Source organism: Piliocolobus tephrosceles, chromosome 11 (genome assembly GCF_002776525.5).
Source record: "Piliocolobus tephrosceles isolate RC106 chromosome 11, ASM277652v3, whole genome shotgun sequence".
Taxonomy (NCBI): domain Eukaryota; kingdom Metazoa; phylum Chordata; class Mammalia; order Primates; family Cercopithecidae; genus Piliocolobus; species Piliocolobus tephrosceles.
The window spans coordinates 26,064,493-26,085,176 of record NC_045444.1 but is presented as its reverse complement, the minus strand read 5'-3'; the positions used below and the strand labels follow the sequence as shown (position 1 = coordinate 26,085,176).

The window sequence follows — 20,684 nt, the reverse complement described above, 5'->3', positions numbered from 1 at the left end:
CATTTTTTTAATGTGTAGAGTTAATGGCATTAAGTATGCCATTTTCTTTGGCCATAGTTAAGTACCAATTCCTCCTGGTGGCAGGATGGATCTTCTCAAGGAAAGTAATATTATCACTCAGTGAGATATAATGAAAGGAGTTTGGGAAATCAAGCTGTGGTTTTTGCCTTCATTTTAACCCACTGGATTGCTAAATGGGTTACAGAGATTTTAAAAGTCCACTATAATTTCTGAGTATTATTAGATAAATTGTTAGTGTCAATTGTTAAAGGTGAAAGTGCTAAGAGCTTAAAGGGTTTCATTTCTTGTAAACAGAATTGGGGAAAATATTGTTTTATCCTTTAATTAATTTCAGATGAAATTGATGTTACTTGGTTGTTTTCCTCCACAGTATTGAAAACATTTCTTGTACTTAAAAAATAATTCTGCTCATAATTTTTTTCCTGATTATTTATTAATGTGGACATATATCATTCTAATATCTTTATCAATAAATTCAAAACTCTGCCATCACTTTTATCTGAGAATAATTGATCACTTTTATCCAGATCATGAAATATTTACTGTGGAGAGCTCTTGAATACTAGTTACTTTTAACAACTCAGAAATCCTTCTTAACTCACCCTCCTACTCAATACTTACAATTTCCTTTGTTCAAAGACCACTAATCAGTCTTAATGAAGGTTAGTATGACCATAATCGTCTGGCCAAGTATAGGTTCATTTTCTATAATAATAATTTTCACATGCCACTTGGCAGGGACTGAGAACAGAGCTGAAAGACAATGACCAATCAAAGTACCTCATCCTTTCTAGGAAGGCAAAAATTGCACATGGCCTCATGTTTGTCCTCTAAGAGGTGACATACCAGTTAGGTGATATCATGAGTCATCAGAAGGACAAATAAAACATCATAGAGATGCTGAAGGAAAGATTTGATGATACAAATTGATTTAGTTATTGAGATAAAAACATCTACATGAATATTACTATCTATTCAGACACCTACATATCTAGGTATGGAATCAAACAAATCAATAAATGTTAATTGAGGATTACTATGTATTAAAAATTTCAGTGTGTCCAAGATCTCCTACTGGCCTTGTCTAAACAACTCTGTCTTCATGCTATTGTATTTCTCATCAATTAAAGATAATATTAGATTGGTGCAAAAGTAATTGTGATTTTTGCCTTTAAAGGTAATTGCAAAAGCCACAGTTACTTTTGTACCAACCTAAAAATATCTACATTATAGATTTCTATAGTGCTCAAATGAAATAACATATGTGACAATGTTAAAAATTTTCAAAACTCCATGTAAGAATTAATTCTTATAATTGCTAAAATATTCTAAAAAGACAATGTAATGCAATAGAAAAACAAAAAAAAAAGTAGAAAGTTTCACTCTTTTTTTTGGCTTTGCCAATCTCTAACCACATGGCCTTAGCAATGTCAATTAACTTTTACAATCTTGCCAACTTCAAAAGATCAAATGAAGATGTTTGAGAGAGTGCTTTCTAACTAACTTTACATAATATACATAATTCCCATCAAAGGTCAAATGCTGGGCGACAGCAAGACTTGCCTTTATCTATTTGCAAGTGCTTTTCTTGCTTACTGCTAAAGAGATATCCAATAGTAAAAGATAGTGACAATGATATGAATTGATTATGCTCATTTTTCTTTTCCCAGTGCAAATGCTGGCCTGGATTCCAACTGAAGGATGATGGCAAAACATGTGTAGACATTGATGAATGCTCTTCAGGCTTTCCCTGTAGCCAGCAATGCATCAATACATATGGGACTTACAAGTGCCTCTGTACAGATGGGTATGAAATACAACCTGATAACCCCAATGGCTGCAAATCACTCTCAGGTATCGAATTGAACTTGCCCACTGATCCAACCTCAGTTATCATATGGATTCTGAATTTTACAGCCATTCTTATTGAATTCACTCCTTGATGTTTCTGAAAAATCAAAATTCTTCTCTGCTTCCGTTGATATGGGAATCTGTGACTCTGATTTTGTATGCTCTGTTTGTAATAACATTGCCTTATGGTCTTGTGAATTATTGAGTGTTTTCTAGATTTTGAGAGTGTTCACACACACACACACACACACACACACACACACACACACAAAGAACTATCTCTAGCACTGCTTCCTGCTGAATCACATGTTCTTGGGAGCAAGTTTGGCCAAAACTGTTAAAGAGACTATTGTGACATTATTATAATATTTTTCATTCTCCCCTCCACGAGATATACTCATACATATATGCTAGAGAGAACAACAGGTTAATAATAAGAAACAACAATAGTAGTAACAAATCAGCTATTTAGGACTATTTGAATTCTTCCAGTGATTCAGCAAATATTGTTAAACTTATCTTTATTCCAAGTAATGTATTTGATCCTGTAAATTGTACATTTAATAAAGCATGGCCCATAACTTTAATCCTTTGGGAGATAAATCACAGACATTAAAATGATACAAAGCAATAATATAATGATGATTGTTAAATGGGCAAAAAATGGTGACTAAGGGCATCTCTATACCCTTTGTTTTTAAGTATAATGAATCAAATATTATTGACAGTTTCTTATATAGGTGTTCATCAGTGGCAACATTTAAAACATTAGCTGTTTTCTCAACCACTTTAATAAAATAGCTATCAGAGATATTAATTTTAAAATATGTTTCTTTTTTAACAGGTCAAAACTTTACACATTATGAGGAAAAAAAATTAACTCCTTTCAATTTTTCATTCCACCATCACTTATCTTTCCCTCAATCAATTTGAGGATGATTTGGGGCCCATTGCTTAATCTACCAATCTACTGGCTTTGGGCCACCTTAATGCTTGCTACATAATGCATTTAGTGACCTGGTACAAAAAGAAGAGATTAAATCTCAAAAACAACCAATGTTTCCATTACTTTAAACATTAATACAGGATTATGTAGAGGAGATGAATAGTAATGATTAAAATATGGGTCTTGTTACATTATGTATCCACACCATAGTTGTTTCTCATTAGCAATTATGCTTAGAAACTAATACAAATTTTAAATATAAAAATGTGTTCTTAAAGCATTTATGCTTGTTAAAGCATAAATCTTGCACTACAGAGATTTTAAAAAATGAAATATATTTAAATGGTAAATAACAGAATTGCCTAAGCAGTGAAGTCGAACATGACTGATTAATTATATATTTATAATTGAGAAATCTATTGACAGAGTGGCAAGGCACCTTCAACTCAAGAGCCAATTCTGTTTTGAAAAGTAATCTGAGTCTCAGCCTGGCCTCAAAAAGAAGATGGGAAGGACTAATTTGGGATCCCACCAATGATGATAGAAGGGGGTATTTAACATGAGTGACATAGTATTTGCTGAAACATAATGTCATACCTTTGGTATTACATATTAATTACAAAACTAAAGACAGAGAAGAATAATGACTTCAAACAATTTAAAAAGGACAGTAACTCTATAACAATAAATAATTTATAATAAAATCCATTTTCAATTATATGACGATTACTTTTTTAAGTTTTTTTTTTCTAAGTTCTATCAACATTAAGTTTTTTCATTTGGCAAATAAGTTTATGAATGTGTCTTAAAAAAAGATGTTAAAATGCTTGAGCAAATTATTTGTCAAATGAATCTAGGATTATAACCACTGAGAATGTGGTCAAACTGACTTTAAATTATTCAGATATATATTTAAATAAATATAAAAGAAAATCTTTCTGAAATTCTCTTCTTCGAGAAATCAGTTTGTGTCCAAATAAAATCTGAAGAGAAAACCAAACGCTAGTGGTTTAGAGGATCTCCCATATACTGAGCATGGTCAGATCTTTATCATGCTCTTTCCCAGATTCTAAAGTAAATGAGATACGAAAAGACATTGGACAAGATGATAAGGAAGAAATAAAGACTATTAAAGCATTAAAAAAGTAAGACTCATGAAGAAAGGTAAAATTAATAAAGATTTTAGAACCTGCAGTTCAGAAGTTATTTAAGAGAAGCCCTCAGGCAGGTAAAAGTATATATACATGCAGTGATACTCTTGGTCTTCACTGAGGTCATCCTGAGAGCATTAGCCACTTGATTATCAAGAAAAAAATTTCTGATCATAAGAATGTTTTAGCTGTACTGTAGGTTTCTAAGACAGGTGAAGACTGTCTTTTTCTGCAATTTATGCAGACGATCAGATTGTAATAGTAGATATTTTCTCATTCCAAATAAATTATCTGAATGTCAAGAATACTGAGGGTGAGTAAGATATGCACTTAGAATTTTCTAGATTTTCTGTACTGCCTGGGTGTGTGCTGCCTTTTCATTCTACTGTCGACTAGGTTACTCAGTATGATTCTGTAAACCCTGAATCTACCAGACCAGCGCTACATTTAACATCACATTGCTGCTAAACTAAACTGAAATTATGCAGAGGGGAAATTCATAGATACTTAAAAGTCTAATGTGTTATTTGTGTTGGTGTTTAGATGAAGAACCTTTTCTAATTCTTGCTGATCATCATGAGATAAGGAAAATTAGCACTGATGGCTCCAACTACACACTTTTAAAACAGGTATGACACTCCCAAGATGACTCCGTAACATTTAACATGTGTATTAGGTATATGTTAGAGCTGTAGAACTACCTAGCAAATAGAATTTGGGAATCATATTTTTAGTTGTCAGGAGAAATATTTTCTTTGAAAATATTTGGTTTATATTTGCTCTGCTCCAAATTTATCTTTGCCTCAAACTGTGTAATAGTGGCAGAAGTATGTGAAAGCACTGTCTAGAACAGGTGCGCCAAAATTAAGATTTTTTCTCATTTTTCTAGTTTGTTTATGTCAGTTTTAAGTATAAATGAAGACCACCATTCCTGCGGTGTGTTTTCAGCAACATAAAGATTTACTTACCTAAAAAATATTTTTGTTACTCATTGATAGATTCCTTCACTGTTTTTTGTAATTGTTTTGCTCATTTTTCTTCAGGATTTAGTCTCAAGTGTAAATATCCACTAGCTAGTAGGATATTGACTCATCCCAAGGCACAGTTGAATTCTTTAGTCTTCCTCTATGTCACAGGTTAAAAGTAAACATTTCAGATGAAAATCCAGATTTCTGACTACTCAGGAAAAAACAGAGAAGTGTAGTAGTGCAGGGCTCATATTCCTGATTGGTCAAATTCCAAGCTGTGTAGCAGCTGCTACACTGATGGAGAGCCCTGTTCTCCAGTTCAGCAGTGTTTTCAGACCTTCCATGTGCTTAAGACGTGTACACTTGCCTTATCCTGAATAGCCATGCGGTTTACACCCTTGCTCTGAGTATGGAGTGTGCCACCATCATCCACCATATCATACTGCTGCTTTCTTTAATTATACATCTTACAAGTCTGAGTAAAGTATGAAATATTGTTAGGTTGTTTATTAAAAAACTAATGCAAATTTAATCAAAATGTAAGAATGAACAACTATTTCTTTAAGACGTAAATAATATAAGAGAAATACTTAAGGAGAAAATGTATACATAACTGCTTCAAGATGGAAAGTTTTTTGCTGCCCAAATAGTTTCCTACTTTAACTAACTTAACTCAATATATTTTTTCTGTATTTTTAAACTTTTTCTTGTGCTTTTAAACATATATCAAGGTTATAAAATATTAAAAGTTATCTTTCTTGGGATATGATTACACAGGCCCTATAAACCTTTCTGTAAATTCAAAATTAAATGCATCAGCCACGTATTTTCTGGTATGGTCTCTGGATCAAGGACATGTTTTTTTTTTTTCACTAGGTGGTTTATATATATATAACATTCTGATCATTTAGACTCTACTATCTCAGTTTGAAGGAATAAAGTTCTCTCTTTAGAATATTTTTAAGCTCAGCTGAACCACAAGTTTAACTAATAAAGAACAATATTCGTTATCTTCATGACAGAGTTATAATAGAGATTTGGTCCTAGCTTCTTGCTTCATTTTCCAACCTTGTAGCTCAGGACATCTCTACCAGTATTCCTTTTGTTGTCTTTCATGGAGCATGTGTTGTCAGAAGTTGTTCTTAATGGAACAAAATGATTTTTTCCTCTATGCATCATTGAAGTCTATTTCACATAACAGAACCACTTTAATGCACCTTTAACATAGCTCTTTTCTCCTGGTGGTATCATTTTCGACTGTTGCCAGTCATTAGTACCTAAGTGGGGATGAGTTTCAGATACTTTCTTGGTGCAGTACTTATGGGAATTAAGAAGCAGTGAGGATGATGAAGACGTTCATGAAGGATCTGAACACATCTGTGTCTTTGGAAAGCAATTGTTAATGGTGTCCACTGAGTAAAGAAATAGAGACCCAAAGAACCCATGGCAAGCCTTCTGCCCAGTTTTGCCTATGGGCTGCTGGGAATATGTCATTTCTTTCAGAGAACATAGTTTTACTCAGTTTCATCATAGTGTTATAGAAATTTTAAAGGAGTTCTAGGCAATAGAAACCATTATATTTGTCCAGAGAGTCTGTCCATATACACAGAATGAAATAGAACAGAGAAATAATTATCTCTGCACATTTTCTCACAACCAAAATAAATGAAAAGACAGTATCATTGTCTTAACTATTTGGAACTTTTATGTGCAACTGATTAGGAAGAATGATTTATCGTAATATCACAAATTATATTATCTTTGTTGTAGTCAGTAACAATCTCATAAAGTTTTATAGCATAAAATTATAACAAGTGGTGGGACTTTTTCTTGCCCTCTATATTCTACAACATAATTGCAGTAAGGTCAGTTATAACTTAAATTCATGTACTATATTTAGAAACTGTACTTTAATGACATACATTTTGGGAATGAAAATTAATCAAGTACCTTTCCAATATGTTATCCAATTCAATTTGAACGGTGTCTTTATTCCAGTAACATTGTATAGAGAAACAAAACACAATTTCCTAAATTAATCATCTCGAAACAAAGAGTGCAAGTCTTTAGCTACAGAAAGGAAAGAAGCAAATAGGATTCTGATGAAACCAATTTTCAGCTCTGAAACTACTGGGATGACTAGTTTTTAGACATTATTTTGATCATGCACCTGGCTGTTTTAATGTTTCTTGCATATGATTCTGCAAAGAGACCATTGCACTGTTTTCTGTGGGGATTAAGAGTAAAGCTGTAGAAAAATGACCAGCTTGGCTAGATAGATATGTTGGAATTTAGAGCTTCAATTTTCTGCATTTGTAGCTTTAATTTATTATAGTTGACTTGCTAAATTTGGAATTGGATTTTTATTATCTAAATTGATTATTGTAAAGAAGGAATAGGATAATTCGTCCATGACTGAGGATTGTGGGTAAATCTCTGCTCAAGTTAGAGACGTGTTTCTCTCTACTTTTTCCCTGTAAAACTCTCTAATTTAGTCACCTGAATTAACAAGGCATCACAGAATCCTAACTTATTTACATTATTGCTCTGGAGAGAAAAGCAGTTGAACAGAAGGGATATTGTAAACTACTATTGGAATGAATTTATTAAGCCCTCTACAAACTTGCCTGGAACACATTCAATTTATATTTTAGAACTTTGACTTATTTTGCATAGGCAACTTCCTACATATCTATGGTTATGTGCATTTAGTTAAGGAGTTCTCCAGTTTTTAGGGTGTGAGTGGATATTTAATGAATCTTTTGAATCTGTGACTGAATATCAGTTACCCATTTTTAGCACTTATAGTCATTATTCATGATTTATAGTGTTGTCATTAGGAAAGATACTTGCATTTATTCATCTTGGCTTAGCAAGAAATTTGCCCTGAGCTATATTATTGCCTTGCGTCTCTTGTTTATGACATATGGCATGAGATTTTGTGGGGTTAGGTTACTACAGGTTGTCTTTATAATCTGGACCTCAAGAAAATGAGATTACTCATTTTAATACTATTATTATTAAAATTTAGCCCCGCTGTGAGAAGGGAAAATAAGCAGTATTTGCAAGAACCTCCTCTTATTTGCTGCTATACATAGGTCACCCTTAGTTTTGAATGCCCTTGGAAAAGTATGTCTGAAGAGTAATTATTAGCCTTGGCTTGACTCTTATAAAGAACTATTTGAATCTAAGTCAGTTTTATTATTATCATCAGATTCTGAATTTTCAGAGTAGATATTTAAACTCAACTCAGACCTGAGAATTACTTTCTTCCTTCTCCCTCCTCCCCGCAACCAAACTAAAACAAATAAAAAAAGCCTGCCTCTCTGAGAATGCTTGTCTCTACCCATAGGACTACAACTACTCATACATTTCCCTCTAAAACAATCTGAGACATAGCATCAACTTTATGGTGAATATTGATGTAAGCTAGCTCTCTATAGATATAAAAACATGGCAGAGATCCCTTGAGGCTTTGCCAAATGTCTATAACATTATTTTCTAATCAATAGAATTTATATATTAATAAATTACTCAGTCCTTAAGGGAGTAAAGATATAATCTTTACCAGTAAGTCAGAATTAAACCAATTGCTAGGCAAGTGTTTGAATAATTCTGCAACTAAAAGATTCCTAGATCCTGGATGTACAGGCCTCAAATCAAATCAAATGTGAGAACTGTCAAACCAAAAAGCTGTAGCATCCAGAAACCCATCAATTGAATTTGTGTTCTGTTTTGCTACCTGCTAAAAAATTCATAACCATGAGTCTGAAGGGAGGCATTTCCTCACATTTCCACCATGTGGAATAAAAACATGTTGATTACCTAGTTCCTCCTTGGTCAAATACTCACCCAAGGTTGTAACTTTTAAATTCTAATATCACACTGTATTGCCAAGGGGCCATCTGAAGCATGAAGAAAGGCAGCTCTTTTATACTGTTGTTGGGACAAGAGCTTTGGGGGAAAGTAAAATTTCTATACCTTCTTTTCTGACTCATCAGATGGCTGTCCAGAGCTCATCTTAATCAGATGATCTACCTTTTCAATTTAGATATGTACTTTTTTCAGGCTCCTCCATGGAACAGATTATTATGACATGAAGTTTATATTTCATATAAACCTAAAGTAGACATTTTAAACTTTATCTCCTTAAAAGAAGTTATTTTTATTTTCACATTACTGCGATTTATTTAAACCACTATAAATATTTTGAAATTTTATGGCCTGTGTGGAAAATATTTTCAAATTAATATTGTAGTTTATAAATGTGTAATGTGAGGAAAATGTGAATATATGATACTTTTAATGAGAATTGGTAGCAAACACTATTTATTATAATAAATAGAACTGTTTAGGTTCAAAGGGAGACAATGATTCCTGTAAACTCTTAAAACATTTTATAATTATTTCTATGAACTATGATTGACAATATAGTCTTTCTTATTTTTAGGGATTAAACAATGTTATTGCTATAGACTTTGATTACAGAGAAGAATTCATCTATTGGATTGATTCTAGCCGACCCAATGGCAGTCGCATAAATAGAATGTGTTTAAATGGAAGTGACATTAAGGTAACTAGACATTGCAATGATGGGATTGTTGAATATTATATCAGTATGATTGAATTGTATAGAAACTTATTTTATGACCATGACCTTACTCATAGAATACATTAGGGTAGTTTCAATTTCACATTTCTATAGTATGATTAATACTTTAAATATGAAATATGAGACCTTTTATTCTTATGTTTCATTATAAGACTATTACTTGTAATAATATAAACATCAAATTGAGTAAATAAAATCTGGAACCTTATTCACAGCCCTAGGAAATGGGATAGGTGTTTTCAGCTTGAAGGATTAGTGCCTGTCATTCAATTGTATTGATTTAAATAAAATAGAAAGTTGAGTAAAAAATTTGTAATTGAAAAAGTTAAACGTTAGAGTGTGGATTGAAATTACGATACTGTTAAAATTAATCAATTACAGATGTAAATAATTGAATGCATTTGTGTAAAATTATGAACATTCTGATTTGAGAGGATGACATTGATGTTACAGTTCTGTCATGTGTATGATATCATATTCTAGATATGAGCAACTTGGTACCATCTTATGTTATTCTGAGTTTTAAAATCAAATTATTAATACTGTATATATTCATTAAAATATTTTATAAAGAAGTTTCAAATTAAAGTGAACAAAACCCATCAATTACTTTAACTTTTTTGTAACCATCTATAATATCATATATAATTTCATTTTTGGTGAAAGCAATCCATTTTGAAAATATTAATGAGATCTTAAAGTGTGCATGTACAATGATGAAACAAATAGTAAGCTGGGTTCAAGTAATTTAAAGTAGCTGTATTTAATAATGATTTATATAATAAAAATCAGTATATAATAGTGATAGGCAGATTGATTCGAGCCAACCCAATGGTTAAATAGAACAGATAAACAGATGAGTTTTTTGTCAATTTATTTTTCAATTAATTTAAAAACTGTGGAAGTCACATTACTCAAACTTTATCATATATTTTATTACAATACATTTAAAGATTTTAATTTACCTTTATATTTTTTGAAAATACTTTACTATTTTTGAAAGCATATTCTCTACTGCCTGGCCACTACTATTCCATTACTACTTTAAATCATGTATTTATATAAGGATATGTAAAGATAAAATACATCTTTATTCCCTTAAATTTATTAATTCACTGATTTTCATTTAAATAGCCATGCCAATTTTCCAAATTTGAAATGTAGTGGGTAAAAGAAAAATAGATGTCCTGCATTTCATTATAGGAGACTGATACTATTTATTGTTACAAATGTGCATATTACCACTTTCATTTGTATCTTTATTATTGATGGCATTAGGGAAAAAGATAAATTTAAAATTGTATTGGCATTTTATTGTCTTTAACTATGTAACTATTGGCTTCTATGTAGTTTCAAGTTTCAATTGTTTATTTGACATATTTCTAAAAATACTGGGAATTCAGAAATGTCAGCCATATAGATCAAAAGTTATTGATCATTTTATATATATTATATTTATACATGCAAAGACTGTATTTCATATTGTATTTGGTATATTCATGGATTAAAGTTGATAACAGCAGCTGAATGGGTACATTGTTACCTCCCTTTGGCTAGGTTCAAAATAGTGCATATTCTCCTTGGTGTTTTCTTCTCTCCTTGTAGCCATCTAAATAGGGCAAAAGCAGCAGGGAGAGTGATGAATGCTACTGCTGCCTCTACCAAACTGATTAAAGAAAAATAATGTCTCTAAGTGTGTGTGTGTGTGTTTGTGTGTGTGTGTGTGTGTGTGTGTGTATGTGAGAATTTTATTCTAAATTTTAAGAGGATGAATAGATTAAACTTTAACAAAAATGTGAACAACAAATGTGCAACTCTCCAACAACTTTTTAAAATTATTTTGTTTAAACCTATATGTAATTTGTAGGGACCTAATTACACATTAGGTAATTTCTCACAAACAAGTAAGTAATTGCATTGCGGTCAATGGTTCTCTTCTTATCTAAGTTCCATTCCTTATGTTTAAATGGAATCCTATATCTCTGTAAAAATCAAGAAGCAATTGCTCACTTCTTATTCTAGGGATTTACGCTGTTAACTTTTTAAATTCTTGTTTTGTAGGTAGTTCATAACACAGCGGTCCCCAATGCACTTGCTGTCGATTGGATTGGAAAAAACCTCTATTGGTCTGACACAGAAAAAAGGATCATTGAAGTATCCAAACTCAATGGCTTGTACCCTACTATACTCGTTAGCAAAAAGCTGAAGTTTCCCAGGGACTTGTCTTTAGATCCTCGAGCTGGGTTTGTAACAACTGTTAAAAATCTTAAAGATTAAGACTGTGGATTACGTTCATAGTGGTAAATAAATCTAGTTCTGTAGGTCCTTAACATGGAAATCCAACGTAACGTTTAAGTGTGTAGAAATTCTTACTCGGAAATTAAAAAAAAAAAAAAAAAAAAAAAAAAAAAAAAAAAAAAAAAAAAAAACAGTGATGTGAGTATCACAATGAAAGGAATAAAAGTAAGATGATTGAATTTTACAGAAACTATTTTTTTTAAATATTTCAACATGACTATTTTCCAATGAGTTGATAAATCCATGGTAGGAATGAATGAAACATACAGATTTCACTGATTTAATGCCTTTAAATCTTGAAGGAAAGGGAGGCTAAGAACAAATTCTTAGGTGATGTTTTGCAGTGGTTGGGGTAGTCACAAATATGGACAATGTAATCCCTGCGCCACTTTATACAAGGAGACATAAGCAGTATTCGTGGATAATAAATGACGGTGCATTATCATGTGCCTTCAAGATGAAAAGCTGAATGGTACTATGAGGAAGAGTTTGTGGTGGATCTGTTTCATTTGCATTTCATTGCGAGAATGGGGAGAAGTCATAGTAAGGACCAAGGACAGCAGGCTGGAGATTTCAGATGAGGGATTGAACACATCTGAAGGTGTCAAAGCTGTCTGGTGTATGTTTGCTAAAGTTCTATAGATTATGACCATTATAATTCACTTTCAATTATGTTGTTTTGGTCAGTAGAGTATACAAAATTTTCAACTTTTTGCAATGTAATTTAGAGTGATTACATGCTCCAAAATCATCTTTGGAGAAGTTCAACCTACTCAACATACTTAGTAAAATAACAAACTTAAAGAACGGTTGATGTTTTGAAATAGAACACATTCACAGTAGCAAATGTTAGGATAACTTTGGTACTCCGAATTTTCTGCAATTTAAATTAATTTTATTCACATATTTCACCAAACCATAGCTTTTATCATACCATATGCAACAATTAGATTTTGCTTCTGGTTAATGTATCTCTGTTAATTTTTTTGCTCCCTCATATTTATAATTGTCAAAGTTATGTCATAGTATATTTTATAAGTTAATTGTTTACATTAATTTAGGTAAAAATAGTACCTAATAGGAGAAGCTTTGTACTGTGCATATATTTTTGTTTTCAAGGTAATGTGCTCATGTTAACTTTTCACTATATAATTACATAATCATTTTGTTACCTTTTGAATATTTTCTTTACCATAGCAACAGAAATTTCAGTGTCAATTTTAATTTGAACAGAATCACTAGAAAATCTTTTTATATGTATGTTTGAAGAAATAATGGCCTGATGTACTAAATTTGGCTATCATCTATTCATTCTTAATTATGTAGATATTTCAATTTCTTGGATATTTTATAAGAAAATATTCATTTTTTATGTTTGATAGCTGGGTGTGAGGGTTCATGCCTGTAATGCCAGCACTTTGGGCAGCCAAGGCAGATGAATCATTTGAGGTCAGGAGTTCAAGATCAGTCTGGCCAACATGGCAAAACCCCGTCTCTACTAAATATACAAAAATTAGCCAGGCATGGTGGCACGCACCTGTAATCCCACCTACTTGGGAGACTGAGGAATGAGAATTGCTTGAGCCCAGGAGGCAGAGGTTGCAGTGAGCAGAGATCACACCACTGCATTCCAGCCTGGGTGACAGAGGGAGATTGTGTCTCAAAAACAAACAAGCAAGCAATATATATATATATATATATTTGAGTCTCTGAACAATTGTTTTTTTCTTCAAAATCAATATGGCTGGCTTAGCTTCTCATTTCATGCTATTCAAGATGCTTCACTTTCTAATGAAAGAAATATTACCTGTTTGATAATAGCAGTCTGTGGTCTTTTCTATTTATGAAGCAAAAACTGTGTCCTATTCTAGTGAATGCAGCTGAATCTATTAATAGCTTTAAGTTTTATTTCTCCCAGGTTGCAGTTATTAGCCCATAAACTGAAAGCAGCCTTAAGTTATCATCAACATAAACCCATCCATTAAAAGTGTCAATTAAAATAGCACAGTACAAAATTATTATAGATGTTATAAAAGACTCCATTGATTTTATTTTTGGATAATATTTGGATTTTGATATAGATATGTCATATTATAACCAAAGAAAAAGGTAAAAATTGGATCTCTTTATGAAACAATTAAAAACAACTATTTTAATGGATAAAATTTAATGGCATCTTTTTGTTCATGCTGTTTTCCTAGTTCCCCTGTGAGAAAATCAGGCAACTTAGATTTTAGCATTGATGAGAAGAACTCTAGGGTGAAAATGCTGTAGCTGTATAAAATATTATGCAATCTTGCTTCAAAAATGAAAGCTTAAATTTAGGATTAATAGAAATGCAATTGAACCTTCCTATATCAGATTGCCATTGTGACTTGCATATGTTTTGATTATATCAAAACTACTGACTCCTGTTTCCTTGAGAAGTATTATGATTTCTGTCCTGATATTTAGTGAGGAAAAGGAGAGAATTTGTTTAAGGGAAAAGGAAGATCATTAGGCTGTCCTGTGTATTAAAGCAACGATACTTTTAGAAGATGTCTTGGGGGTCCTTTCTGTATTTAAATAATAGTATGTCAATTTTTACAATATCACTTTAGATATGGTATTTAGTAGGAACATAAAGAAGATACAAGTAGACAGAAAATCTTAGCTGTTATGTTTAAATTCAATTGAAATCCTAATTTTTCTTATAATTTTATCTTAAGCTTCCTGTTATTTTGTGTAGTATGGGAATTAGTATTCTAATTTATTATTAATTTAGGGTAATTGAAATACCTTACATTCAATATTGATGAAAAATACCCATATGTAGGATATGTGTAAGCATTTTAAAACAGAACAGAGAATATAAATATGGTAAAACTCTGCTGCACATCTTATCTTTTTGTATAATCAGTGTCACTTTAGTTAATCATAACAAAGACCATTATGATAAACATTAAAGTGAATGTATGATATGCCTAATTAACAGAAAACATTACATATACTCATTCATTTATTCAACTCATATTTCCTGAACATTTAGTATATATCTGACACTGTTGGTAGGAGTGAGAATAAAGATAAAAGGCACGGTCCCTTGTCTTCAAGTATGTTGCAGTCTAAAATAAAGAGCATGGTCCCCGTCTTCAAGTATGTTTCAGTCTAGTATGTAGGTAGTTGCTTAAATAATCACAATACCATACGATAACTTTTAAGGTAGAGAAAATGGGAAGTGTTTCTATCTCAATGGGGTTCAGAGAAAGCTTCCTGAACAAGAATGGTAGAGTAAGAACTAGCTGAGTGATGTGGTGCTCTACAGGGCAAGAGATATTGTTGGCAAAAAGAACAGTCTCTCTGGGAAAAAACAGACACACAGAAGAGCATGGTACATCCAACAAATTACAAGGAACGTACACAGTTGGAGCAAGTTAAACATATGTAATTATGGAACCAGTTCACTTTACAGAGTAAAGGAAAGCTAGGAATAAGTCAGAACATAACACACAATGACAACAAATAACAAACATTACAAGGCTTCTGTCTTGGGCAAACAGGTAAATAGAGGAGTTGTCCCCAGAATATGGGAATAAAGAAAAAGAGAAAAATACAAGAAAGGGAAACGATCAGTTTGTAGATCTATTGGGATTGGAAGTTCCCCAATAATAATAACAACAACAACAACAATAATAATAATAATGGCTACCATTTCTGTAGCATTTTTTGAGTTAGAAAGCTCTCAGTTTATCACTTCAGATGCATGTACTGTTTATTCAGAGTCTCTGAGAAACATAGAATTATTTGTATTACTTTCTGTATAGTTTAGATAGGCACATTTAACCACGAACTGGCTAAGTGACTTTCTCAGAATCGTTTGGGTAATAAAATATTACACTGAGGATTTAATTCAGTTTTCAGACTTTGGTCCTTGACTTTTCCTATTACATCATGTCAGAGTGTCTAGTAACAAAATAACTGTGGACCATAAACATGTGCAAAAGCCATCCGAAAGAGGGATAAAGGAAAAAAAGAACTCCAAATCCTGTACTTTCTTCCATTTTAACAATTATCCTTTTTAAAAGATTTAAAATTAGGACAGGTGAGGGCTGGGCACAGTGGCTCATGCCTGTAATCCCTGCACTTTGGCAAGCCAAGACGGGCAGATCACATGAGATCACGAGTTGGAAACCAGCCTGGCCAACATAGTGAAACCCCCTCTCTACTAATAATACAAAAATTAACTGGGCCTGGTGATGACACAGGACTGTAATCCAAGCTACCTGGGAGGCTGAGGCAGACAAATCACTTGAACCCAGGAGGTGGAGGTTGCAGTGAGCCCAGATTGTGCCACTGCACTCCAGCCTACATGACGGAGTGAGACTTTGTCTCAAAATAAAGTAAAATTAGTATAGGTGATAAAAGTTTTTTGGAAAGTGTAAAAAGCTACCTAAATCGTTACCAGCATGCCTTATTTTAAAAGGCATACTTTCATTTATTTTCCTTTACTAAAATTCTGACAATAGTCTGTTAGAGGCCAGGCACAGTGGTTCACGCCTGTAATCTCAGGACTTTGTGATGCCAAGGTGGGTGTGGATCACCTGAGGTTGGGAGTTAGGGACCAGCCTGGCCAACATGGTGAAACCCTGTTTCTACTAAAAATACAAAAGTTAGTCGGGCGTGGTGGCACGGGCCTGTAATCCCAGCTACTCAGGAGGCTGAGGCAGGAGAATTGCTTGAACCGGGGAGGTGGAAGTTGCAGTGAGCTGAGAGCAAACCACTTTACTCTAGGCTGGGCAACAGAGTGAGACTCTGTCTCAAAAAAAAAAAAAAAAGAAAAAAAAGAAAAAAGAAAAGAAAAATCTGTTAGGAAATCCACAAGGAAATACTAGGTCCCATTTTGAATTTGAAATATATGTTAATGAAAATATGTGAAAGACACTCAGTATTTGGATCCATTATTGCCAATATGGGTAATGACAATGCAAATAAATTTAGAAAGACACATTTTACCCTCTGTATCTTGATATTTTAGAATGTCCTTCAGCTTTTTCTATAGTTGGAATAACTGCAAAGTTTTCCAAGACCAGCAGAAATATTACTTCCTCTCTAAAACATTTTCTAATTGTGCCTAAGTGATCACCACATATTGAACATTTAACATTATATGACTGTTTTTAGTTGAAATGTCTTTCTCTACATCTAGAACGTAACTTCCTTTAGCACAAAGGTCAAGTCTTAATCATTTTTTGTGTCTAACACGGAGACTGTTAAATTCACTGTTGAAGAAGAATAATAAATGAGTAACTAGATTTACACAGAGAATGAGGTTATAGCTACAGAGACCTTGTGCCTGCACGTATGCACAAACCAATACATTGGTATGTTAATAACCTGCATGTTTCAAAGAGAAGAGTCATGAGGGAACTTTTGTTGCGATGGAATGAAAGGCAGACCAAGATGAAAATTCAGTTTCTGATTTCTGTGGAGAAATACAGAAATATTTTATTAAACTATGTATTCACATAAGAAAACTTTTTTTAACTAAGTTTTTAAATCTGTCCAAACAGCTCATTTCAGTATTCTCATATTCAGGCAAAAACACACAGGGAAATAATATAAATGATTAATTTCATAATTCAAAGTCAGAAATAATTGCAGTTGGAAGGAAAAAACTTCTTCAAATTTAATACTTGAATTCAGAAAAAAGTAGTAACAGCTGAGAAACACTTCTATTTAATCAGTTTTATAGAAATGCAATGTATAATATTCAACTATAAAAGACATTCTCAAAAATCGCAGAGGCCTATTGTTATGGTTACAACCAGACATTCTTTTATGTGTTTATGTGTAAATCACCATTATGTTTAGTACAGTCTTATTGACAAATTAAAAAAAAAAAAGTATAGTAATGGGGCATAAGTATGGAAAGGAAATGATATCTAGCCATCAGAAATTAGCTACCACTTACTGAGAGAAAAAATAAATCCTGTGTTTTTGAAGGCTCGTGCTTACCTGAGTACAGTTGAACAACCCTTTCCTTCAGTGTAGTAGAGTATTATCCATAATATTCTTCTGCTTGATGAGTACTTAAATAGACAAATCATGTAATAACTTACATAAAATCAAGGCAAATCATGTCCAAAGATACATACAATCCAGATTCAATAGGTTACCTAGTAGAAGAGTACTACTAAACTAAAAATATATTAATATGCATATTTCATATGAAATCAGATAAAACAATAATAGCTAATATTTGCTGAACACTGGCTACATACTTATCAATGTTCTACGTTTGCTTCATATATTCTCTCATTTAATACTAACAGTGACCCTATGAGAAGAAACTGTAATTGCTTATTTTCGACATGAGGCAATCCAGGCTCAGGAAGGCTAATTAAAGCTCCTAAGTTCACATAACTAGTAAGGAGAGGACCTGGGATCTGAGCCCATGTAATCTGTTTCTAGGATTTCTTTGCTTCAGATGCTATATAGTGCTCATTAGAAGAGAAGTCAGTGTACAAATCTAGAAACCTGAGTCCTTGTTCCAAGTTTCCCCATCATAGTAAACAAAGCAGATAAACTTTTATATTCTCAGTTATTACTTTATCAGTGAAAGCTTTAAGCTACATGATCTCCAGTACTCCCAATAACCAGAATTAAAATTCTCAATTATGTTATACTTTGTCCTAAAATCTGAAAGAAATAAAACGTCATCTTTCTCAAGAAATTTATGAGGTGGTTGTGAAGATAAGTCTTTCCCCCCCCCCCCCCCAAAGAACTATTTGTAAGCATAACAGTTTTTCATGTCTTCCTCCATCTAGGTAAAATTATTATTCACTCTTTTATACTTCCACAGTAAAATAATTGTATTAGCTGAAAAGTGAAAATGTGAGACTATAATGAAAAACTCTGACTAGAGCTAAATTTCACACAATTCATAAGTGGGGAGTAATTTGGAGAAGTGTATTTGGGCCCAGTAAGAAAGGGTTTTCATTTGAGGGAGAGAATTCGAGTTCTGGAACTCTTACCAAACTTATTGAGATTGATGTAACAGATGTTGGGCTTCATGAAATAATATGCTTTTTCTCTTCTTGGTGTATGGGTTCATGATGATGGTAAGACTACCAGATGAAAAGTTTCAAAACACAAATGAAAATTTAAAATTGCAATTATATGGAAGTTAGACCACTTGAAATTTGTAGTTTACTTAATAACTTAAGACACATTATTATTCACATCCAATAATTTAATTTGCAATGCTTTTACTGATAGCATTGATCACATGTGTTGATCAACTATAATGGAGAAAACCTTTTTTCACTTTTGAGGTGTTTAAAGGGCAAGTACAATTACATGTAGAGTAGCTAAATAGAATGATGAAGACACTCTCTAATTAAACCAATTTGGATATGTTATTTTTAATGTTATAGAAATCATTGAAATATTACTTTTAATTTTTATTTTCTTATATGCAATTCTTAAAAAAAATAACATGGCATATAGAAGCACAAATAAATTTAATCATATCTAACATGTGAGGGAAGCTGGAATAAATATATTTCAGAGAAATCAAAAATTAGCATGTTAGTATTCCCAAGATTCAAAGTCAGTAAGGCAAAAATAATTGTTCTGATTTATTTCAACAAGGTAAACTATCTTTTTATTTTTACTTCTTTCTGATTCAGTTTCTTCCTTCATATCTCTTCTGTCATGATCCCTAGTATAAGCAACAAGGCACTTCTCCATAAATTTATTAGAAAGGAATGAATTGTATGTTTTCCTAGAAGATGTATTTCACTGACATGTGTTCACTTTCCAAAAGAAAATTATACCAAATATAATTCAAGATTTTTAAAACCATAGCATCATCTTTTGAGAGACTTAGGATCTATTATTACTTGATAATTTGAGATTTTCAAAGTATGTTTACAATTAATATGTATATACAAAAACACTGCGTAGGAATTCCAATATTGGCCTATGTGAACTTGACTTAGTGTTACCAGACCCAAGTCTATTTTACATTTTGACTTTCAGAGATCTTTGAATCTCTATTCATAACATTCCACCTTTTGTTTTGGTTTTATCAAAAATATGTTGCTTCTTTTTTAAGCACCATATTTCATTAGTACTTCAATGATAGTTTGACTATCAAACAACTTTTGTATTATCTTTATAAGCCATACTTTTATGAAAACCAAGAAAATGATTGTCAAAACACAATATTGCATGTGTTCTTTACAATGATTATTTAGGTGAGCTCTGTATTTGATAGTGTTTTTTTTGTTTGTTTGTTTGTTTTTTTCCTGAAAACCCTTTCCTTTTTAGTATGTGTTCAAAATATCTAGACATAATTATGTCTGTCAGAATTTATGAGAAAAAATTTTCTTTTAAGAATGTTTTAGATTTAAATTGAATATACGGGTTTAAATCACATAAAACATTTTTATATCAAATTATTTGGATGCAAATCTTCTAAATCTGAAGAACTAATTGCTAAGTATTGTACCTGGCAAAAAGAAAGAATGAAATAGAGAAAAATCTACTTGTGTTAATAGATTTCAATTTCAGAGTTGGAATGTGAAAATAACATCAAAGATCCTATAACTCAAATCTTTTTTTTTTATAGACAAGGAAACATCTAAAACATAAAGTAATTTCTCTTACTTTGAGGAAAAAACAAAAAACAAATGGCTTCATTAAACAGAGAAAAATGTCTAAGTACTCTGCCGCTTATACGTTATTTGCATTTTATCAGGTGTAATATTTATACTGAACTCAACCTACTTATATGGTATCAATATTACTTACTTCATTTACTGTTTTTCCCCCACTTTCTGAACTGTCCTATC

At 32.1% G+C, this 20,684-nt stretch overlaps 1 protein-coding gene across 1 annotated transcript in view; it reads left to right on the top strand.

Moving 5' to 3' along the window:
* The window catches only part of LRP1B (LDL receptor related protein 1B), a 1,636,277-nt gene that overhangs the window by 1,376,983 nt on the left and 238,610 nt on the right, over positions 1-20,684 (top strand). Inside the window, exons 56-59 of the mRNA XM_026453105.1 lie at positions 1,692-1,875; positions 4,513-4,598; positions 9,388-9,510; positions 11,611-11,792. Coding sequence (XP_026308890.1) covers positions 1,692-1,875; positions 4,513-4,598; positions 9,388-9,510; positions 11,611-11,792 — 575 coding nt within the window. The remainder of the gene's footprint in view (positions 1-1,691; positions 1,876-4,512; positions 4,599-9,387; positions 9,511-11,610; positions 11,793-20,684) is intronic.